The sequence below is a fragment of the Acinonyx jubatus genome, chromosome B2, assembly GCF_027475565.1.
Source record: "Acinonyx jubatus isolate Ajub_Pintada_27869175 chromosome B2, VMU_Ajub_asm_v1.0, whole genome shotgun sequence".
Classification (NCBI taxonomy): domain Eukaryota; kingdom Metazoa; phylum Chordata; class Mammalia; order Carnivora; family Felidae; genus Acinonyx; species Acinonyx jubatus.
The window spans coordinates 13,270,577-13,288,498 of NC_069385.1; the positions used below are offsets into that span (position 1 = coordinate 13,270,577).

The window sequence follows — 17,922 nt, forward strand, 5'->3', positions numbered from 1 at the left end:
GAATTTAAGTAACTTGCTTAGAGTCAATAAGGAGTAAGTGGCAGAGCTGAGATTAAAAATAAGATCTACCAATACCAAAGCCAGGCACTTTTCCCTGGGCTGCTTGGTGTCCACATTTAGAGGTAGCCAGGGACAGTAAATGGGGGCATCAAATGCATGGTGTAGGAATGTGGACTTGATCCAGTAGGCAATAGGGAGCCACTGCAGGTTCATTAGCAAGTGAAAGTATTAACCTAGCAGTAATAAATGAATATATTGGAGCAGAAAGGAGTTTTCAGAAGCTACTTTTCAGGAGTAGATATAACAAAATGCAGGCATGAGACATGGACTCTTGGATTGGAGTGGACATAATGAAAGCAGGGGCACATTTAACAGTAAGAAATGGCAAACTATGTTGAGTGCTCGAATATAAGACACAAAACATTTGAGCCTAAAATAAGAATGATTCCAAGTTTTGGAGCCTGGGAGACTGAGAAAATAATGTGTAAACTGAGGGAGGAAGAGTGTGGCTAAAAATGTGAATTTCCTTTAGACCCACTCTCTTTTACTGTTTTGGTTTCTTTTAGTTTTGTACATTCTGTCATCTTTGTAGAAAATTACTAGAAACCTGCATTGTTCAGCAGGTAACTGTTGATTGATTTCATTTGATCTATTGCATCAACAATTCATTTGATCTATTGCATCAACAATTCAGGGGAGCCTCAGGGCCCCTCGGCCTCACATAGAAAAGGTGAATCCAGCAACTCTTTATTTCATGAGAACTGATGAGGTTTGAGGTTAATATCTGGCTTAATATATATTAGGCAGACTTTTCAGTTCTTTGAGACTCCAATCTGCCTGCCTGAATGTGACCCCGTGTTTTCACTCCCTGGCTAAATGGTTCCACGTGTCTGTGAGTTCAAGTAACTATGTCTGTATCATATGTTTTTGGTCTTTCCTTGCGTGTGCGAATTTCAGAGGAAGGGTTTTTTTCTGGGAATCAATTTCATGAGAATCTACAGCAAAGATCTAAGCAGGTTTTAGATTAGGCAAAATTTACTTTTTCAGAAAATGATACTTGAAAGCCAGAATTTCTCTTTTTGTGGGACAACGTCCTTGAAAATTTCAGTAAATATAAAATGTGTTTCAGCATAAGAAAAGTAAAGAATTAGTTCATTTTCCCTTGGGAAGAGACGTTTAAGTCTTCTGACCCTTTTATTAGTAATCACCTCTTAGCACAGATTTTGGAAAAATGTCTGCATGAGTTTGCCATAGATTGGAAAAAGTTTGTGAGGAATTTATGAATCCTTCAATCAGAACTTTTTATATGATTTTTTTCTTCTTTTACCCACTACAGTGTAAGCACCTGAGGGTATATTCTTTACCTCTCTGGTTTAAACTGTGTCCCTAGAGCCTAGAGCTTGTAGGCACAGAGTAGGCACCAGTGTTTTTTGAGTGAATTACTTATTATATTGCATAATTATCAATTATTTATGTAATTCAATTAGTCAAAGCATAATTGAGCACCTACATGTTCCCAGAGTTCTACCAAAATGAGATGCTTTGGAATAATGCGCTCTAATTTATGTAAACTTCATATTCATTGTTTTTAGTCAACAGCCAACTTCTGAGCATATCCCAAACAAAATTCCAATATTTAAAAACGTTTCTTCACAGAAGAAAATTCAGACTAATTATGTAAAATCGAGGAACCCTTTGCCAACATATGTTCCTAGAGTTTGTACCAGAAAGGGGAAAACGGAAGATGCAATGCTGATAGATCTACACAGGGCAAAATGGGATGTGTTAGCAGCTTTAAGTGAGCAGCTGAACTCAGGGTGACGACTGATGGATGAAAGGGGTGAAAAGGACTATTCAGGTACCGCTTGAAATGTGAATGTAAGAATACTTGAGGACTTTTTGAATTCTGTTACTTCCCTTATTATAATTTCAAGTAAGTGGAAATGATCTTTAAAGGGGACGTTTGTGGGGCACCTGGGTGGCTCAGTTGGTTAAGCACCCGAGTCGGCTCAGGTCATGATTTCTCTCTCGGTTTGTGGGTTCAAGCCCCGCATTGGGCTCTGTGCTGACAGCTCAGAGCCTGGAGCCTGCTTTGGATTCTGTGACTCCCTCTCTCTCTTCCCCTCCCTGCCCCCCAAATAAAATAAACATTAAAAAAAATTTAAAGGGAACATTCAGCCTAATTTATTTATTTTCTCTGATGCTCTCTACCACTGTGCCCTAACATTTGTTTTCCTTGCGAGGTCCCAGAATGAATTTCCAAAATAATGGTTCACCACCAAAGCTTTATGATCAGCTCAGTTTATAGTTGGGTCAGGCTGTTTTCAATAATTTCTTGTTGCTGAATTCATGTAAGGTGACAACAGTGGCTTATATTGCCAATCCTATTTTTCTTTAAAATCTTTCCAAACTTTACATAATCAATTGTGAAACACCAAGACTATGAAATCCTTTGTTTCTTTTATCTTGTCCTCAGGAGGCAGTGAAATGCTCCGTCACTGCTGATTTGGAAGAGGATGTCAGAGTTAATGACGTAGGCTGGGCTGTAGGAGAGGACAGTCCTCTTAGCTCACAACAGTGACTGGCAGGTGCATTCAGGGCCATGGTGAGCAGGGCACTGTGCTTTTGCTGGTGTTTCCACACCTTCTTTCTGTTTTACTTTATCTTTTTTTGGTAGAATCTATTTTCTTGCTTGTTGGAAATTTAATTTTGAAAGTGCTTGAAAATAGTATAAAATAATGATGTGTTCATTTACAAAAATTAGAAAATAAAATTAAGCAAAATAAAAAAAATAAGATGTGGCAAACAGAAAGAAGTCAATGAATTATGATCATTTATTTAAATGAATCACAGTCTTACCAGCTTGATGTGATCACTGTAAACATTTTGGTGTGTATATTTTCATTTTCTTCTACGTTTTCCAAAAATAAAATACTATGTATTTTTTTGTAACTTGATTTTCTCACTAACCAATATATTATCAATCTATTTTCACATCAACACATATATATCATTTCTAATAGCTATGTGTGTAGTACATATAGTTATACATATGTATGTGTAATAACATAGTTATTTATACCACATAGTTATACCATAGTTTAATTATCAATCTATAGACTTTAAAATCAGAAATTCCTTTTATTCTAAAATTTCTTAAAATTGCTAACAGGTGATAGAATACATAAGCACACGTACACTAACTTAAAAATAAAGTGATGCATACTTAACTTACGTGTATGAATATATGTACGTTTGTATAACTATTAGTGTGTGTGTACATATTGCTATGTGTGTATAAATATATTGATCTGTGTATGTGTATGTATGTGTATATAACTTACACATTCTTTTTATTTTAGAGAGAGAGACAGGGAGAGTACAAGTGGGGAAGAGGGGCAGACGGAGAGAGAGAATCTTAAGCAGGCTCCATGCTCAGTGTGGAGACCCATGTGGGTCCGGATCTCATGACTGTGAGATCATGACCTGAGCAGAAATGAAGAGTCGGACACTCAACTGACTGAGCTGCCCAGGCGCCCCAACTTACAAATCCTTTTAAGCAAGCAGGCAGGAAGGTGGATTTCACCCACATGGTATAAAGGAGAAACAGCACCTGCATTCTAGTCTTGTAGTTCCTTACAAATTGAGTATCCCTGGCTCAGGGATGTAAGTCTCTATGCATCCATTTTCTTACAAGCGTCATCTGACCAAGAACAATATCTTTACATAGTTCAGAGCAACTTTGAGAAGATCAAATGTACCTGAAAACAACATAAAAAAATCAAGGTAATACACAAAGAAACACAATTTTACGTATGCGTAAGGTGAAATGTGCTCACATGATACTGTGCAGAAGAATTGCGCTAAGGGTTTTTAGACACCAGAAGTGGTTTCTTTTGGCAGGAATGGCCTATCCTGTGCTAGAGATTCTGAAACATGCACCTAATAACCCTGTGTAAAGGTTGATTTTAAGCTATGAAACAGGGAAGTGCACCAGAAAGCCCTGGAGGAGTCTTCAGCTCCGTAGTTCCTGACCTGGAAGAATTCAGGGAACCCGTGATTTTGTGGTGAGGCTTCCTCTGCACATTTCCCAAGCAGTAGAATGCCACGTGGCCCATGGGATGAACTGAACTTTTGGTTAGAGCTGAGGATTTTCCTGCGAAGTCATTATTTGCTGATTCATCATCCCTCTGGAGCAAGCTTTTTTAAGGGCCAAGGGCCCACCTGCTTCTACAGAAAAGCTAACCGATGAACTCATTTGTCATTGTGCTGCTGTGTTTGGCCTCCCATAGAGCATGTTTCAAGAACATTTCAAAAGGAAACTGTGCAGTGGGAATGAAAAACACCACCACCACCACCACCACCACCAAAAACACTGAATATTTTTTAAAGGAGCCAGAATTCAGGAGACTATGTTTGAAACAATGTCTTCGAGAAAGACATCAGGAAATAACGTGGTAGGGTCGAAGATGATCCCTGTGTTCAGAATCAGGAGGGCAGTTTCTCCCCTGCCGCTGCGGCTACTTAACGCTTTAGGCAAACTGCCTGCCCTCTCTGGGCCTTCTTCCTTATCTCTGTAGCAGATGCATACATGGATGGCTCTCACCTGTGAAAGAGATGATGCTCGTTAACAGCACGTTAGCCACGATTTTCGAACTTTCAGTCTTAAAAAAATTACTGTCGTAAATGCATTTTCATCCTTAACAATTTTTTTCCTTTAATAATGAGCATTGCAGTAGTATCTTGAAAAATGTTTTAAATTTATTTTTTTATTTTTGGGGCACCTGGGTGGCTCAGTCGGTTAAGCATCCAGCTCCTGATTTTGGCTCAGGTCATGATCTCACGGTCATGAGATCTGAGTCCCACCTGGGGCTGGCTCCACGCTGACCTTGGAGCCTGCTTAAGATTCTCTCTCCCTCTCTCTCTCTCTCTGCCCCTCCCCCACTCACCCATTCTTTCTTTAAAACACAAAACAAAAAAAAATTAAAAAAATTATTTTTTATTTTTGAAGACTTGTAATGAAATACATGTAACGTGAAATTTCCCATTAACCGCTTTTGAGGATCTAGGTCAGTGGCAAGAAGTATATTCACATTATTGTACAACAGTCTCCGGAACTCTCTGTCTTATGAAACCAAAACTCTGTACTCATTAAACAGCTAACTCCCCATTTCTTCCCTCCTGCATCCCTGACAGTCACCATTCTATCTTCTCTGTGTGAACTTGGCTATTCCAAGTACCTCGCGTGAGTGGAATCACACAGTGTTTGCCCTTTTGGGTCTGGTTTATTTCACTCAGTGTTCTTCAAGGTCCATCTGTGTGGTATTGTGGGTCAGATTTTCCTTCTTTCTAAGGATGAATAACATTCCTTGTATGTGCAGACCACATTTTTTTTTTTTATACATTCCTATCTGTTGATGGACACTTCGGGTCATGCCCACCTTTTGCCCATTGTGACTAATGCTGTGATGAACATTAGTGTGCAATATCTGTTTGAAACCCTGCTTCTGACTGTTTTTTTCTTTTGTTTTTGTTTTCGTTTTTGTTACGGGCCCAGGAGTGGCATTGCTGGGTCATGTGGTAATTCTATTTTTAAGTTTTTGAGGAACTGCCATTATGTTTGCCATAGAGGCTGCACCATTTTATATTCGCCCCAAAAGGGTACAAGGGTTCTAATTTTTCCACATCCTCACTAACACTTGTTATTTTCTGTTAGTTTTTTTATTTGTAGTTTTTTGATAGTAGCCATTCTCATGTGGTGAGGTATTATCTCATTGGGGTTTGGGTTTGCATTTCTCTAACGATTATTAACTCTGAGCATCCTTTCGTGTGTTTTTGGCCATTTGTGCATCGTCTTTGGAGAAATGTCTTTTCCCATTTTTGTTGAGGTTGAGTCATACCTTAATGGCACTCATGAAACTCATGAAAACGATTTGAAGATATTTGAAGTCTCATGAACTATTGGGCGATTTCATATACATTGTGTGAAGACAAGATTATGTATTATACTGGGATTCTAAAAGGAATAACTTTATTTTTTATTTCTCTTAAATTTCTAATATTGAAAGAGAATACATCAGATTTTTAATTTTCCTAAATGGTATTCTTTACTCTTCCCCCACTCCTGCTCTAACAATGGATGGTAAAGTTTATTAGATAGCAAGATATGCAATTTATTCTGTAATAGTGAGATTTCATCAAGTTTATTCCTATTTATTTGAAACCTTTCCTTCCTATTTAGTGCTTTATTTTCCTTCCTCCCTCCCTCCAGCTTTCTCACTCTCTCTTCCCCTTCCCTCCCTCCCTCCCACCTGTCTGTCTTTCTTTCCTTCTTTCATTTTCTTTCTTTCTTCTTTCTCTTTTTTCTTTCTTTCTCTCTGTTTCTTTCTCTCTTTTTCTTTCTTTTCTTTTCTTTTCTCTTTTCTTTTCTTTTCTTTTCTTTTCTTTTCTTTTCTTTTCTTTTCTTTTCTTTTCTTTTCTTTTTTCTTTTCTTTCTTACCAACCCCGTGTAGGTGAAAATTATCTCTAGGGTTTTAAAGTTTCTAAAACAATAGTTGGGAGATGATATTGGACAGAACCAGATCACCAAGGGCCTTGTGTACTCAGGAGTTTATATTACAGAGAACAGTGACACAAGACTCTTTTGCACTGTGAGGTTTCCATCTTAATTGTTTCTGGAAATGATGTTCCAGAAAGCAAGGACTATCTTATGTCAGACTACCAGAAAGTTTGCTAGTAACTTAATTTCATATAAAATATGATTCCATAGAGAATGGAAGAATATCAAAAATGACTAATGAGTAGAGCTGATTTACAAATCATAGAATAGGATGCCAGTCACTTCTTGGTCACTGCTTAAATTTGACCTGATGTGATAGTGAGGTAGTCACGGCCTTGGGTGATACTTACGAGGAAATAATGAAGAAGATTATGGTGTGAGGAGTTGTGCTATTCATGAGTAGGAACCATGAGGAGATACATTTCTGTGAGAGAAATGGCATCTTGGTTGGGGTATTCCAGAAACAGACCCTGAGAAGAGGATTTGGGTACAAGTAGTGTATTTAGGAAGTGAAACCAGAAATACTTGGAAAGGGAATGGGGAAGTGAGAATGGGTAGAAAATTAGCTAAAGAAATTCTCCTTCACAGGCAAATTATGACTGTGGGGAGCTGAGGCCCAACTGTGCTAGGGAACCCTGAGAGCCTTTGGAAAACATGTACCGCAGGGTTTCCCTCCCAAGGGGCAGGGAGCTGGGGTATTTAAATATCAAGTCCCGTCAGTCATTGCTTGAGGGCTCATCTTGGGGCCAGTGAGTGCTGAGCACCTCCGCACAGGTGGAAAAGTGGAATCTGGCAGGTTGAGAAGCTCACCCACAAAGAGGTGCAGGTGCTATTAGTGGAAGTCTGGCTGGTCTGGCCTGGTGGTAAGGATGGGGGGGTGGGTGGCAGGTTTAGGGGCAGCATCACTACAAGTGGTCTGCTTCCTTCAGGTGTCTTTTTCTCCCCCGTGTTGGAGACTCAGAACCCTCAGAACCATCGTGATTATTATCACCAGCAGCACCTTCAGTCCATTTTTGTAATTAACGTCAGGAACGTGTGGATTCTGTAGGAAATTGTGCTTTGCTATTTATTAGTTAAAAGCTTTTGCTTAGGGGCACCTGGGTGGCTCAGTCGGTTAAGTGTCCGACTTCGGCTCAGGTCATGATCTTGCGGTCCGTGAGTTCGAGCCCCGCATCGGGCTCTGTGCTGACTGCTCAGAGCCTGGAGCCTGTTTCAGATTCTGTGTCTCCCTCTCTCTCTCTCTGACCCTCCCCCGTTCATGCTCTGTCTCTCTCTGTCTCAAAAGTAAATAAACATTAAAAAAAAAAAGTTAAAAAAATAAAAAAAATAAAAGCTTTTGCTTAATACTTTCTATGTGGCATATCTATTCCTAGGCATTTGTAAGGAGAGTCTCTTTGGATCAAAATCTCGTTCTACTCATAACGTTAGATAATCTCAAATGCAACACTATTTGAACAAAAACATGCGCTAGGTAACGTGTGAAGGATATAGTGAGCTTGCCAGCATTATAATTGTTGTCCAAAGAACTTAAAATATTTTTTACAGCGATTAATCTTGTGCAAAGACGACAAGAGAGCTAAAACATAGAAACAGCTATTCAGAGGGCTCCACTGACAATGGACAGAATAAAAACTTATTCTACTTCATCTTTTTCTTTTCTTCATCTTTTTTTCTTTTACTTCATCTTTTTCTTCATTCTTTCTCTTTTCTTTCTATTCCTTTTCCCCATTCTTATGATTGGTTCCTTGTAACTGATGTCAATAAAATCCTAAATTTTTTATAACTTTAACAATTTTACAGTACAACATGCATCCATGTTAAGTCTAGTTTGTCTCAAGATGCTGGTTATATCTGCTTTTTCACTGTGTGGACACTGACCTGAGTGCTCTGATTAAGATCACACAGTAAGGGGCTTGCATTGAAATACTCTTTAAAAAAAATCTTTTTTAATGTTTACTTGTTTTTGAGAGAGAGAGAGAGAGGGAGACACAGAATCTGAAGCAGGCTCCGGGCTCCGAGCTGTCAGCACAGAGTCCGATGTGGGGCTTGAACTCATGAACCGTGAGATGATGTCAGACACTTCACTGCTGAGCCACCTGGGTGCCCCTGCATTGAAATATACTGATTCCAAATCTAGGGTTGTTCTTCTGTGCTGTCCAATGACTGTAGATACTCTTCTATGTTAGTGCCTGGATGAGACCATTTGGTCTTAGAATTATTTAACCGATTTCTGGGTTCCGGTGTGAGTTCTGTTTCTTTAATGTGAAAGAACTCCATAACTTTCCTGTTTTATGATGCCAATCTAGTTTGGTGTCAAGGTTAAAAAATGGATCAGTTTCATGAATTCTGGGGCTGAGATACGATTAATTTCCCCTGAAGGCTAAGATGGTAGAACCTCAATGACCCGTACTTAGCACTCAGTAAGTGTTAGCTATTGTTAGATGTTTCTCAAGTTTATCATGTTTCTTAACGGATTTCAGGTCTTATCACTGTCAGGCCTGCTTCTGATATCTAGGAGAGAGGAAGACAAAACAAAGGCAAACATCATTTTTTCTTGCTTCCTTGCAGGGCTTGTCACGGCCCAGTGCTAATAAGCTCAGCTGTCTGCCCGCAGGTCCAGGTATATTTGCAGAATGTACACGCATTTCCTTTTCTGAAAGGAAGAGGGAGATGAGTTGCTTATCAGAACAAAGCAGCGTCCTGGCCTGTAGCACAGGCAGGCAGACAACGAGGGAGCCTTTAGGTTGCTTGCAATTCTTTTCTGTGGGGAGGAAAGCCGTAAAAAACTACTAAAACTGTCTAAAAAAATAACGATGTTGCTCCTAAAAGTCCTCAGCCTGTATTCCACCAACGACGTACAGTCAAAATTTTGTGCTGTAAGGTCTCTGGGAGTAGTTATGACTTGTGTGGGGCGACATCGCCATGTCGTAACCAGTTACGTTCATTTGCTTCTATTTGTTTTTAATTTTATGGATTGCTGCTTCTTTTTTTTTTTTTCTTTTTTTAGTTTTTGGAAAATGTAAATCATTGACTTCATTCCAAAGTCAAGATTGTAAAACAAATTACAAACAGATAAATCTTGTTCCCGTTCCTATTTCTCTACCCTCTTTTCTCCTTTCTTTTACGTTTGCATTTCCCCCATGGTCTCCTTTACAAATACAACCAAGTATGTGTGCAGAGGCATATCCGATCTCTTTTTGTACATATAATTTGCATATTATATCTACTGTCCTGTATCTTATTTTTCTCTTACTGTGCCTGGGAGGTTACTCTATATGTATATATGCCGTGTTTTATAGTTACTCGCTGCATGTGGATGCCGTAGTTTATTCAGTGGTCTGCTGATGCTACACATTTGGATTCTTTTGCTATGGCAAATCATGTTGCAATGCACATGTTATTACACGTATTTATATTTAGGACAGGTCCTAGAAGTTGGATTTCTGGGTCAAAGGGTAAATGCATTTTTGCTAGTTACTGCCCAGTTTCCTTCCATTGGGTTCCATTCTGCACCATGTATGAGAATGATTGTTCTCTGTAAAACTAGAGTTTTCCCCATTGATTGTACATTCTCTTTTCTTTTCTTCCATATAAGTTTGTATTTCAGAGAATATAATTCAGATTTCTGTAGGGGTCACAAGTCTGTGTGATCTGTGAGGACTTAGTAACAAGTGTTTAAGATCATATGAGAAAGGATGGCTCTGCTTAGAGCTTAGACCCTGCCTGTTTCCAGCATGTTGGGGGTTTCACAGCAGAACTGAGCAAACCACAAGTTTATCTGGAGAAAATGGAGTTTTTGCAGCTTCTCCTGATTCTGGTATTCATTGGGTAATCTCACTTATGTTTGCTTGTTTATTGGGGGGGGTGGGAAGCAGGGAGGGGCAGAGGGAAAGGGAGAGAGAGAATCTTAAACATTAATCTTAATCTTAAGCCCTGAGATGGGGCTCAATCTAACAACCCTGAGATCATGACCTGAGCCGAAATCAAGAGTCGAATGCTTAACTGACTGAGCCACCCAGGCAACCCCCTCACTATGTTTATTTCATGTAATTGCAAGAATGTTAAATCCATATTCACATGTACGCAGAAAGGTGTCTTACAAAGAAATATATATTTTGTTTTTTAAACTATTTTCCCCTCAAATTTAAAATTCTATTCATTTTAAGACGTACCATATATTTAATATCAGGTTTTGGGGGAAAATGCAGCACTAAAAATATATAATGATTCTAAAATGCCTCTTGATTTCAGCATTATTTGAAGTATAAAAAAATCAGGTTTCTTAGAATCAGAGAACTATGATTCCACTGAGAATAGAGAGATAATTATGCCTTTTATTTTTAACTATGAAATATGTAACAATTTCCTATATCACACATATCCTTTGTTTCTGGTTTTGTCTTCTTTAGCCTACTTAGTCTCTGGAAAATATATATATATATACACATATATCAGTCTTATTTTTCTAGGTCTACCTTTGTACCTTTCAGATATATGTAGATACTTATAAAATAATTTTGTGTATTTTGCAACGTATTGGTAGAATGAAAAGCCAAACATTATCGCTGGGAATGGACACTGATGTTTGCATTTAAATATTAAAACTTGATGTCGTATTTTAATTAACTTTCAAAAATATGTCTGAAGTGTGGCAAATTCTATATAAACTATCTTTGTCTCTAAAATTCCTGTAGTCCAAAATGGAAGCCACAGTTTAGTTTAAACCACAGAATGCAGGAAATACTAAACCAATTGTGTCTCAAATTTGAACAAGTCATATTGAGTCACCAGTGGGAGCATCTGAGACCTCATATTTTACATTCTTTCAAGTCTTACTGATAACCAAAGAGGTTTTATTATGGTTTTATCTTTTCCCAACCTTTCTTTGAATCATATATACACATACATATACATATATATATATGTATATGTACATGTATACGTGTATATGTACATTTATATGTATATATGTATATATATGTATATGTATGTATATATATGTATATATATGTATGTGTATATATATACATATATATATACACTTTAATTTTCTTTTAATGTTTATTTTTGAGAGAGAGAAAAAGAGACAGAGTGCAAGCAGGGGAGGGGCAGAGGGAGAGGGAGACACAGAATCCAAAACAGGCTCCAGGCTCTGTTAGCACAGAGCCCAATACGGGGCTGGAACCCATGAACGGTGAGACCATGACCTGAGCCACAGTTGGATGCTTAACTGACTGACCCACCCAGATGCCCCTGGATCTTATATATTTAAAATATATTTTAAAGTTCTATTGGAGTATATTCTACAAATCATAAAATTCACCCTATTAAAATTTACAATCCAGTAATTTTTGGTAAGTGCGCTGAGTGATGAAGCCATTATAAGGATCAGTTTTAAACAGTTTTCATGGTATCCATCAAATCCTTCATGCCCACTTACAGTTAATCTTCATTTCCACCCCCAACTCCAGGCAACCCCGCTATTTTCCTTGCTGTCTCCATAGGTTACCTTTTCTGTACATTTAATATAGAGGAATCATACAGTAATATGTGACTTCTTATATCTGGCTTTCACTCAGCACAATGTTTTTAAGTTTCATCCATGTTTCAGCGCATGTTGATAGTTCACTAAACAATATTCCATTGTATGAATATACCACACTATTTACCAGTTGGTAGATATTTAAATTGTTTCCAGTTTTTGGCTTGTGGGAATAATGCAGCTATAAATATTTGCATGCAAATCTTTGCGTGGGCATAAGCTTTCAATTCTCTTGTGTAGATACCTGGGAATGGAATTGGTGGGTACTATGGTAATTATATGTTTGTGTTTTTTAGAAATTGCTGAACAGTTTTCCAAAGTGTCTTCTGCATCTCATTTTAGCACTTTTTTTTATTGCCAGAGGAAAAAGAGAGTGATTCTTTCTTTCTTTCTTTCTTTCTTTCTTTCTTTCTTTCTTTCTTTCTTTCTTTCTTTCTTTCTTTTCTCTCTCTTTCTTTCACATGTATTGAATGCCAATGTTGTCCTGAGTATTAATGATATGACAATGAATGACAAGATTATTTCCTTCGAGATGCTCAGATGCTCCAGATGCTACTGGAGAAACAGAGATATAACCGGATAACTAACTACAGTAAGAGAAGTCTGGAAGTAAAGCCTACCCCTGGCACAAAGAGGAGAGTACCAATTCCAGGCTTAGAGGAACAGGGAAAGGTTTTGGAGAAGGTCAGAGCTGAATTGATTTGTGGTGCTGTATCCAGGGGAGTGAGCTTGGAAGGGATTGTAAGTCTTAGAGCAGAAGGGTAGCCTGTCCTGCTTACAGCCAGAACCCCTTTGCTCTGATCAACTCTTCTTTTTTCCACTGCAGTTATTGCCTGCAATGGGTTATGTGTTTATTTGTTGAACTACTGTCTCTTTTCCCCTCAAGGGTAGAGATCTCTGCCTTTTTCATCCATGGATATATCCTAAACCTCTGCCACAGTTCCTCACCCAAAGAAGGCACTTAAATATTTGTTGGATAAATGAATGCGTAACATGAACAGATTTCATAAAACTGTGTGTAATGCTGCCTCATACAACACCTACAGCTGAGATCCCACTGGGATGAACAAGATCAGAGTTGCTGGGAACATGGATGGACTCACATGTGAGGAAGAATGCCTTTGAGATTGTTGAACAGCAGACCAGAAATTGAAAAGCCTGGTCTCACTCCAGAATTTAAGATACACTTGGTGAGGCAAGGTTGCACAATGGCCAGAGGATGATTTGATGGCTCTGGCAAGAGAAGATTTTATTTCGTTCGGACACAGAGGGAAAATTGCAGGTACCAATGCAGAACTTTCAAGCAACTTTTTGGAAAGTTAGGCATTATTGAGGAGGAAGGGTACGTTCGAGACAGTTATTTTGGTTAATGTAACAAGGAACAAGGGATGTGAAGGGGTAGGAAGAGAAGAAGGAGGAGGAAGAGGAGAAAACTGTCATTCCTTTAGGATTTTCCCAAAGTGATTGTCATTTTTAAGGCATTTTTGCAAGTCAAATAAGCAAAGGCAGTTTCTGACACAGTTATCTGTGATTTTTGAATACAGCTTGAGTGTCTTCAGTACAATGGAAAGCTGCTTTTGCTAATGAAGGACTTACTGAGGAAACACAAAGGTATCTTTTAATCAAATTCATTTCGGTTCTTAGCTGAAGGACTAAGCCATTTCAGTTGTGCAGGAAAAAAAATCCACCTAATTGAAAATTTACAATACACACACACACACACACACACACACACATATTACAGTATTTATTACAATATATATATTATAGTATGACTATATACACAAACACACACACACACATACATATATATTTCGGTTTTCGTTGATTGACGTTGTATTATTATCTAAGATGGGCTATTTGTGCTGAAAATAAATTGCCTAGAGAATAACAATGCCATAAATTGGAGGCCAATTCTAATTCAGATCAAATGGAAGTACGGTTCTTCTTTGTTTGAATTGTTTGTTTATTTTGGTGGAGTCAGGGGCCAGGGACATTGGAGGAGATGAAATTGTGTCATTAAGCAGGCCTTGATCATGACGGTCTCTCCTACTCTTGCTGAGGCGCTCGGACTTTGTCCAAGAGCCACTGGGAGCTGTGCAGGACTTTAATGAGAGAAGTGACAGCAAGTCAAGACTTGCTGTGACTGTGATTTGGACACCAAATGAGGGGAAAGGATAGAAGTGGAGGGAGGGAGGGTGGCTTGCGAGGCTTCGCGGTAGGCGAGGTGAGAGTTGGTGGTGAACGGAGGAAGGAGCAAGGTGATGCAGGCACAGAAGAGCTGGGACAGAGGCAGCGGTGAGGTGGTACATCTCAGTGATTACTTGCACACAGGCTGAGAAGGGGATCAACGATGTGTCCCCCGTTTCCCTTTTTGACATCAGGATGGAAAGTGGTATCATCCAGTGAGGTAGAGAACACAGGAGAAAGAGGACCAGGTGTTTTGTGGCATAAAGTGATAAGTTTGGTGTTGGATTTGTCACTCTTGGGAGTGTCTTAGTTTGTATGGCTATGACACGATGCCTTCAACGGGTGGCTTAAACAGCAGTCATTTACTCCCCATGGTTCTGAGGCTGGGAAGTCTAAGATCAAGGTGCTGATAGGCTCTGTGTCTGGTGAGGGCCTTCTTTCTGGGTTGTAGATGACTGCTTTGTTTGCTGTAACCTTACTTTTTATAAGGGCTTAATCTCATGATGGGGGTACTTATCCTCAAGACTTCATTTAAAACCCAAAGGCCCTACCTCCAATACCGTTACACTGGGGCTTAGGGCTTCAAAATTAGAATTTGGGGTTGGTGGATACAAATGTTCAGTTTAATTGGGAGCCTGTGTGTGGACAGTTATGCTAGGCAGTTGGATCTCTGGGAGTGGAGCTCAGGATTAAATCCCAGTTTGACGTATAGATTTTGATTTGGAATTGTTTAAAATTTTATTTTAAGTAGGTTCCACCCCCAGTGTGGGGCTTGAACTCATGACCCTAAGATTAACAGTCGCATGCTCTACTGACTGAGCCAGCCAGGCTCCCCTTGAGGTATAGATTTTGAATGTGTGTGTACCATGGGGGTACGTGCAGTCATGGTGGTATCTGTGGTCCCCCCACAGAGGGTACTGGAACGAGAAGGGATTAGGTTTGTGGTCACAAGTCTGGGGAACACTGCCATTTAAGACACAGGAGAAGAGGACCTCAGGAAAGTGAGCACAGAGAGTTGGAGGAGAAGGGGAGCAGCAGGAATATGTTGTCAGAAGAGCAAGAAATGAGGCATTTCTAGAGGGAAACTGTGAGCTTTAGGATCAATTACTAGAGTTCAGTTGAGTGAGGACCATGAAAGTTTGATGGGACTTATCGGCATGAAAGTCACCAGGGGTTCATGCAACTCTAGCTTCTGGGGAACAGTGGGTGTAGAAGTGAATGAGGGGAGGAAATAGAAACAAATGGAGAATGCAGGTGGTTTTCTTTCTAAAGCCATTATAGAAATCGGCATGGAAATACTTCCGCCTAATGTAGGTTATGGTTTTTAAATTGAGGTGAAGTTCACATAAGAGGATCCATTTTAAAATGAGGCATTCAGTGGCATTAGGTGCATTGAAGATACTGCGCAACCCCCACCTCTGTCTAGTTGCGAACGTTTTCAACCCACCGAAAGGAAAACCCGTACCCATTAAGCAGTTTCTCTCTATTCCCCACTTTCCCCAGCCCCTGGCAACCACTCATCTGTGTTTTGTCTCTGGATTTATCGATTCTGGATATTTCATGTAAACGGAATCGTATAACGTGTGATGCTTTGTGTGTGGCATGTATCAGGGCTTTACAGTTGTGTAGTATTCCATTCTGTGGCTATACTGCAGTTTGTTTCTTCCTGTGTCGATGGGACTGTTTCTACCTTCTGGCTACTGTGAGTAATGTTTCTGCGGAGGACATGTATGTGTATATGTATATGTATGTATATATATATATATATATATATATATATATATGTATACACACACACACACACACACAATAAACACGTATATATGTTTATTGCTGGAGCCTAACAATTTTCCAAAATTATACTTTTATATAATGCTGATGAGAGTTCACAGGAAGCGTTGTGGATTGTAGAAACAGTTGATCTACACTCTATGTTTTTTAAGTACTTTGCGTTCTTTTTTGATATAGGATTGGTGAAACCATCATCTGGTAAGTACACAGTTCATGAAGAGATCAATAAGTTGAGGGGTGCCTGGGTAGCTCAGTCAGTGAAGCTTCTGACTTGGTTTTGGCTCAGGTCATGATCTCATGGTTTGTGAGTTCGAGCTCCGCGTTGGGCTCTGCGTGGACAGCCCGGAGCCTGCTTGGGATTCTGTCTCCCTCTCTCTCCGCCCCTTCATCACTCTGTCTCTCTCAGAAATAAATAAATAAGCATTAAAAACAAGAGATAATCTGAATGGAAAAAATATATACATCATTTGATAAGAAGGAATTTCCCTTTAGAATTGAGTTTTGAGGCTAATATGAAAGCATTTCAAACAGAGAGTTTGGATAGATTAACTCCTATAGGAGAGGGAAGGTTGGATAGGCAGAGGTTCAAATGTTTCACAGTTTCATGTTGCCGAAGGAAAAGTAGGAGCTGCACTCTGGTTGCAGATAAAGGGAAGGTGCAGGATGATAAAGTGAAGGGGGAGGACCCGTGGTGCTAAGTTAATAGCTAGTGGATTTTTAAATTTAAGATTGGATTTTCAAAATCAAGTTTTTACTCCTCTGCCAATAAGCACTGATTGACTTACGATTAATCTTGTGGACTGTATTTCCGTACTCAGAGATATGAGCATAGATGGAAGAAGATGTGGGATCCATCTGGGACCAGCAGTCTAGCTTCCTATTGTTGTTACAGTTTGTTCATAGAGATTAACAAATTCTTAGAGAGGTGGAACAATAATTACGTGTCCTATACAATTTTTGGTGTTTGGAGGTGACATTCAGGCAATGTTCAGAAGGGCCATTTTTTTTCCTGCCGTCTTTCCTTTGTAGAAAGGCCTCCTAAGAATGAATTACCGAACTGAGATTTTCCAAGGAATGGCTCTGTGGTTTAATTCTTTGGAACAGCCTATAGACGTGGGAGAGGAACTAATGTTTGTTGAGTAACTGTTAAGCGTTTTATTTATCTGAGCTCCTTTAAGTCTTAGAACCACCAGTGAGTCGTAGCTCCATGAGATGAAGCCCGATTTGCCAACTCCAAAGTCAGGCCTCTGTCCCCTGTAAGCTGGAATGCTAATTACGTTCTACCTTCTGTGCTTGTGGCTTACTGGAGTTTGAGAACTGGCTTATTGGGATGCCTACTAACTCAGCAGGGAGTGGAGCTCTGACTGGTTAGCTGGCATTTTCCAGGAAGACGGGAAAGGGGTGGGCGAGGTCCTGTGCATGCCATACGTTGGCCATACCTAAGCTGTATCATGTTACTTCTCGTGGAACAATTTGCGACGACTTATCAAGAGAATATTACTTTCTCTCATAAAATACGTATCTGGATAAGTCCAGTGCTGATTTGGGGAGGTATCTTTTGATTGCCTTTCTTTGCATTTATACGATCTCTATTCAATGTATGTGATCTCTATAAACTTACTAGGATTGATGCATTTATTCATATCTGTTGTATGTGTTTTTCTCAGGCAGAGAAGGCCGATGGATTTGTCAACCTGCCCGATTTCACTGTGGAGAGAGCTTCTGAATGCAAGAAAAAGCAGTAAGTTGTCTATCATTTCCTATAAGACTCTGAACCAGAATAACTTCCTTTAATAATTTTCATTTCTCGAGTGATGTGGTGACTTGGAAGTTAGTGATG

General features: G+C 39.3%; 1 protein-coding gene across 10 annotated transcripts in view; it reads left to right on the top strand.

Annotated features, from left to right (window-relative positions):
- IPCEF1 (interaction protein for cytohesin exchange factors 1) overlaps positions 1 to 17,922 on the top strand; it is a 181,093-nt gene that overhangs the window by 112,964 nt on the left and 50,207 nt on the right. For all 10 annotated transcript variants that reach the window (XM_053222064.1, XM_053222067.1, XM_053222063.1 and 7 more), the window contains one exon: positions 17,750 to 17,823. In XM_053222064.1, the coding sequence (XP_053078039.1) occupies positions 17,750 to 17,823 (74 nt within the window). The remainder of the gene's footprint in view (positions 1 to 17,749; positions 17,824 to 17,922) is intronic.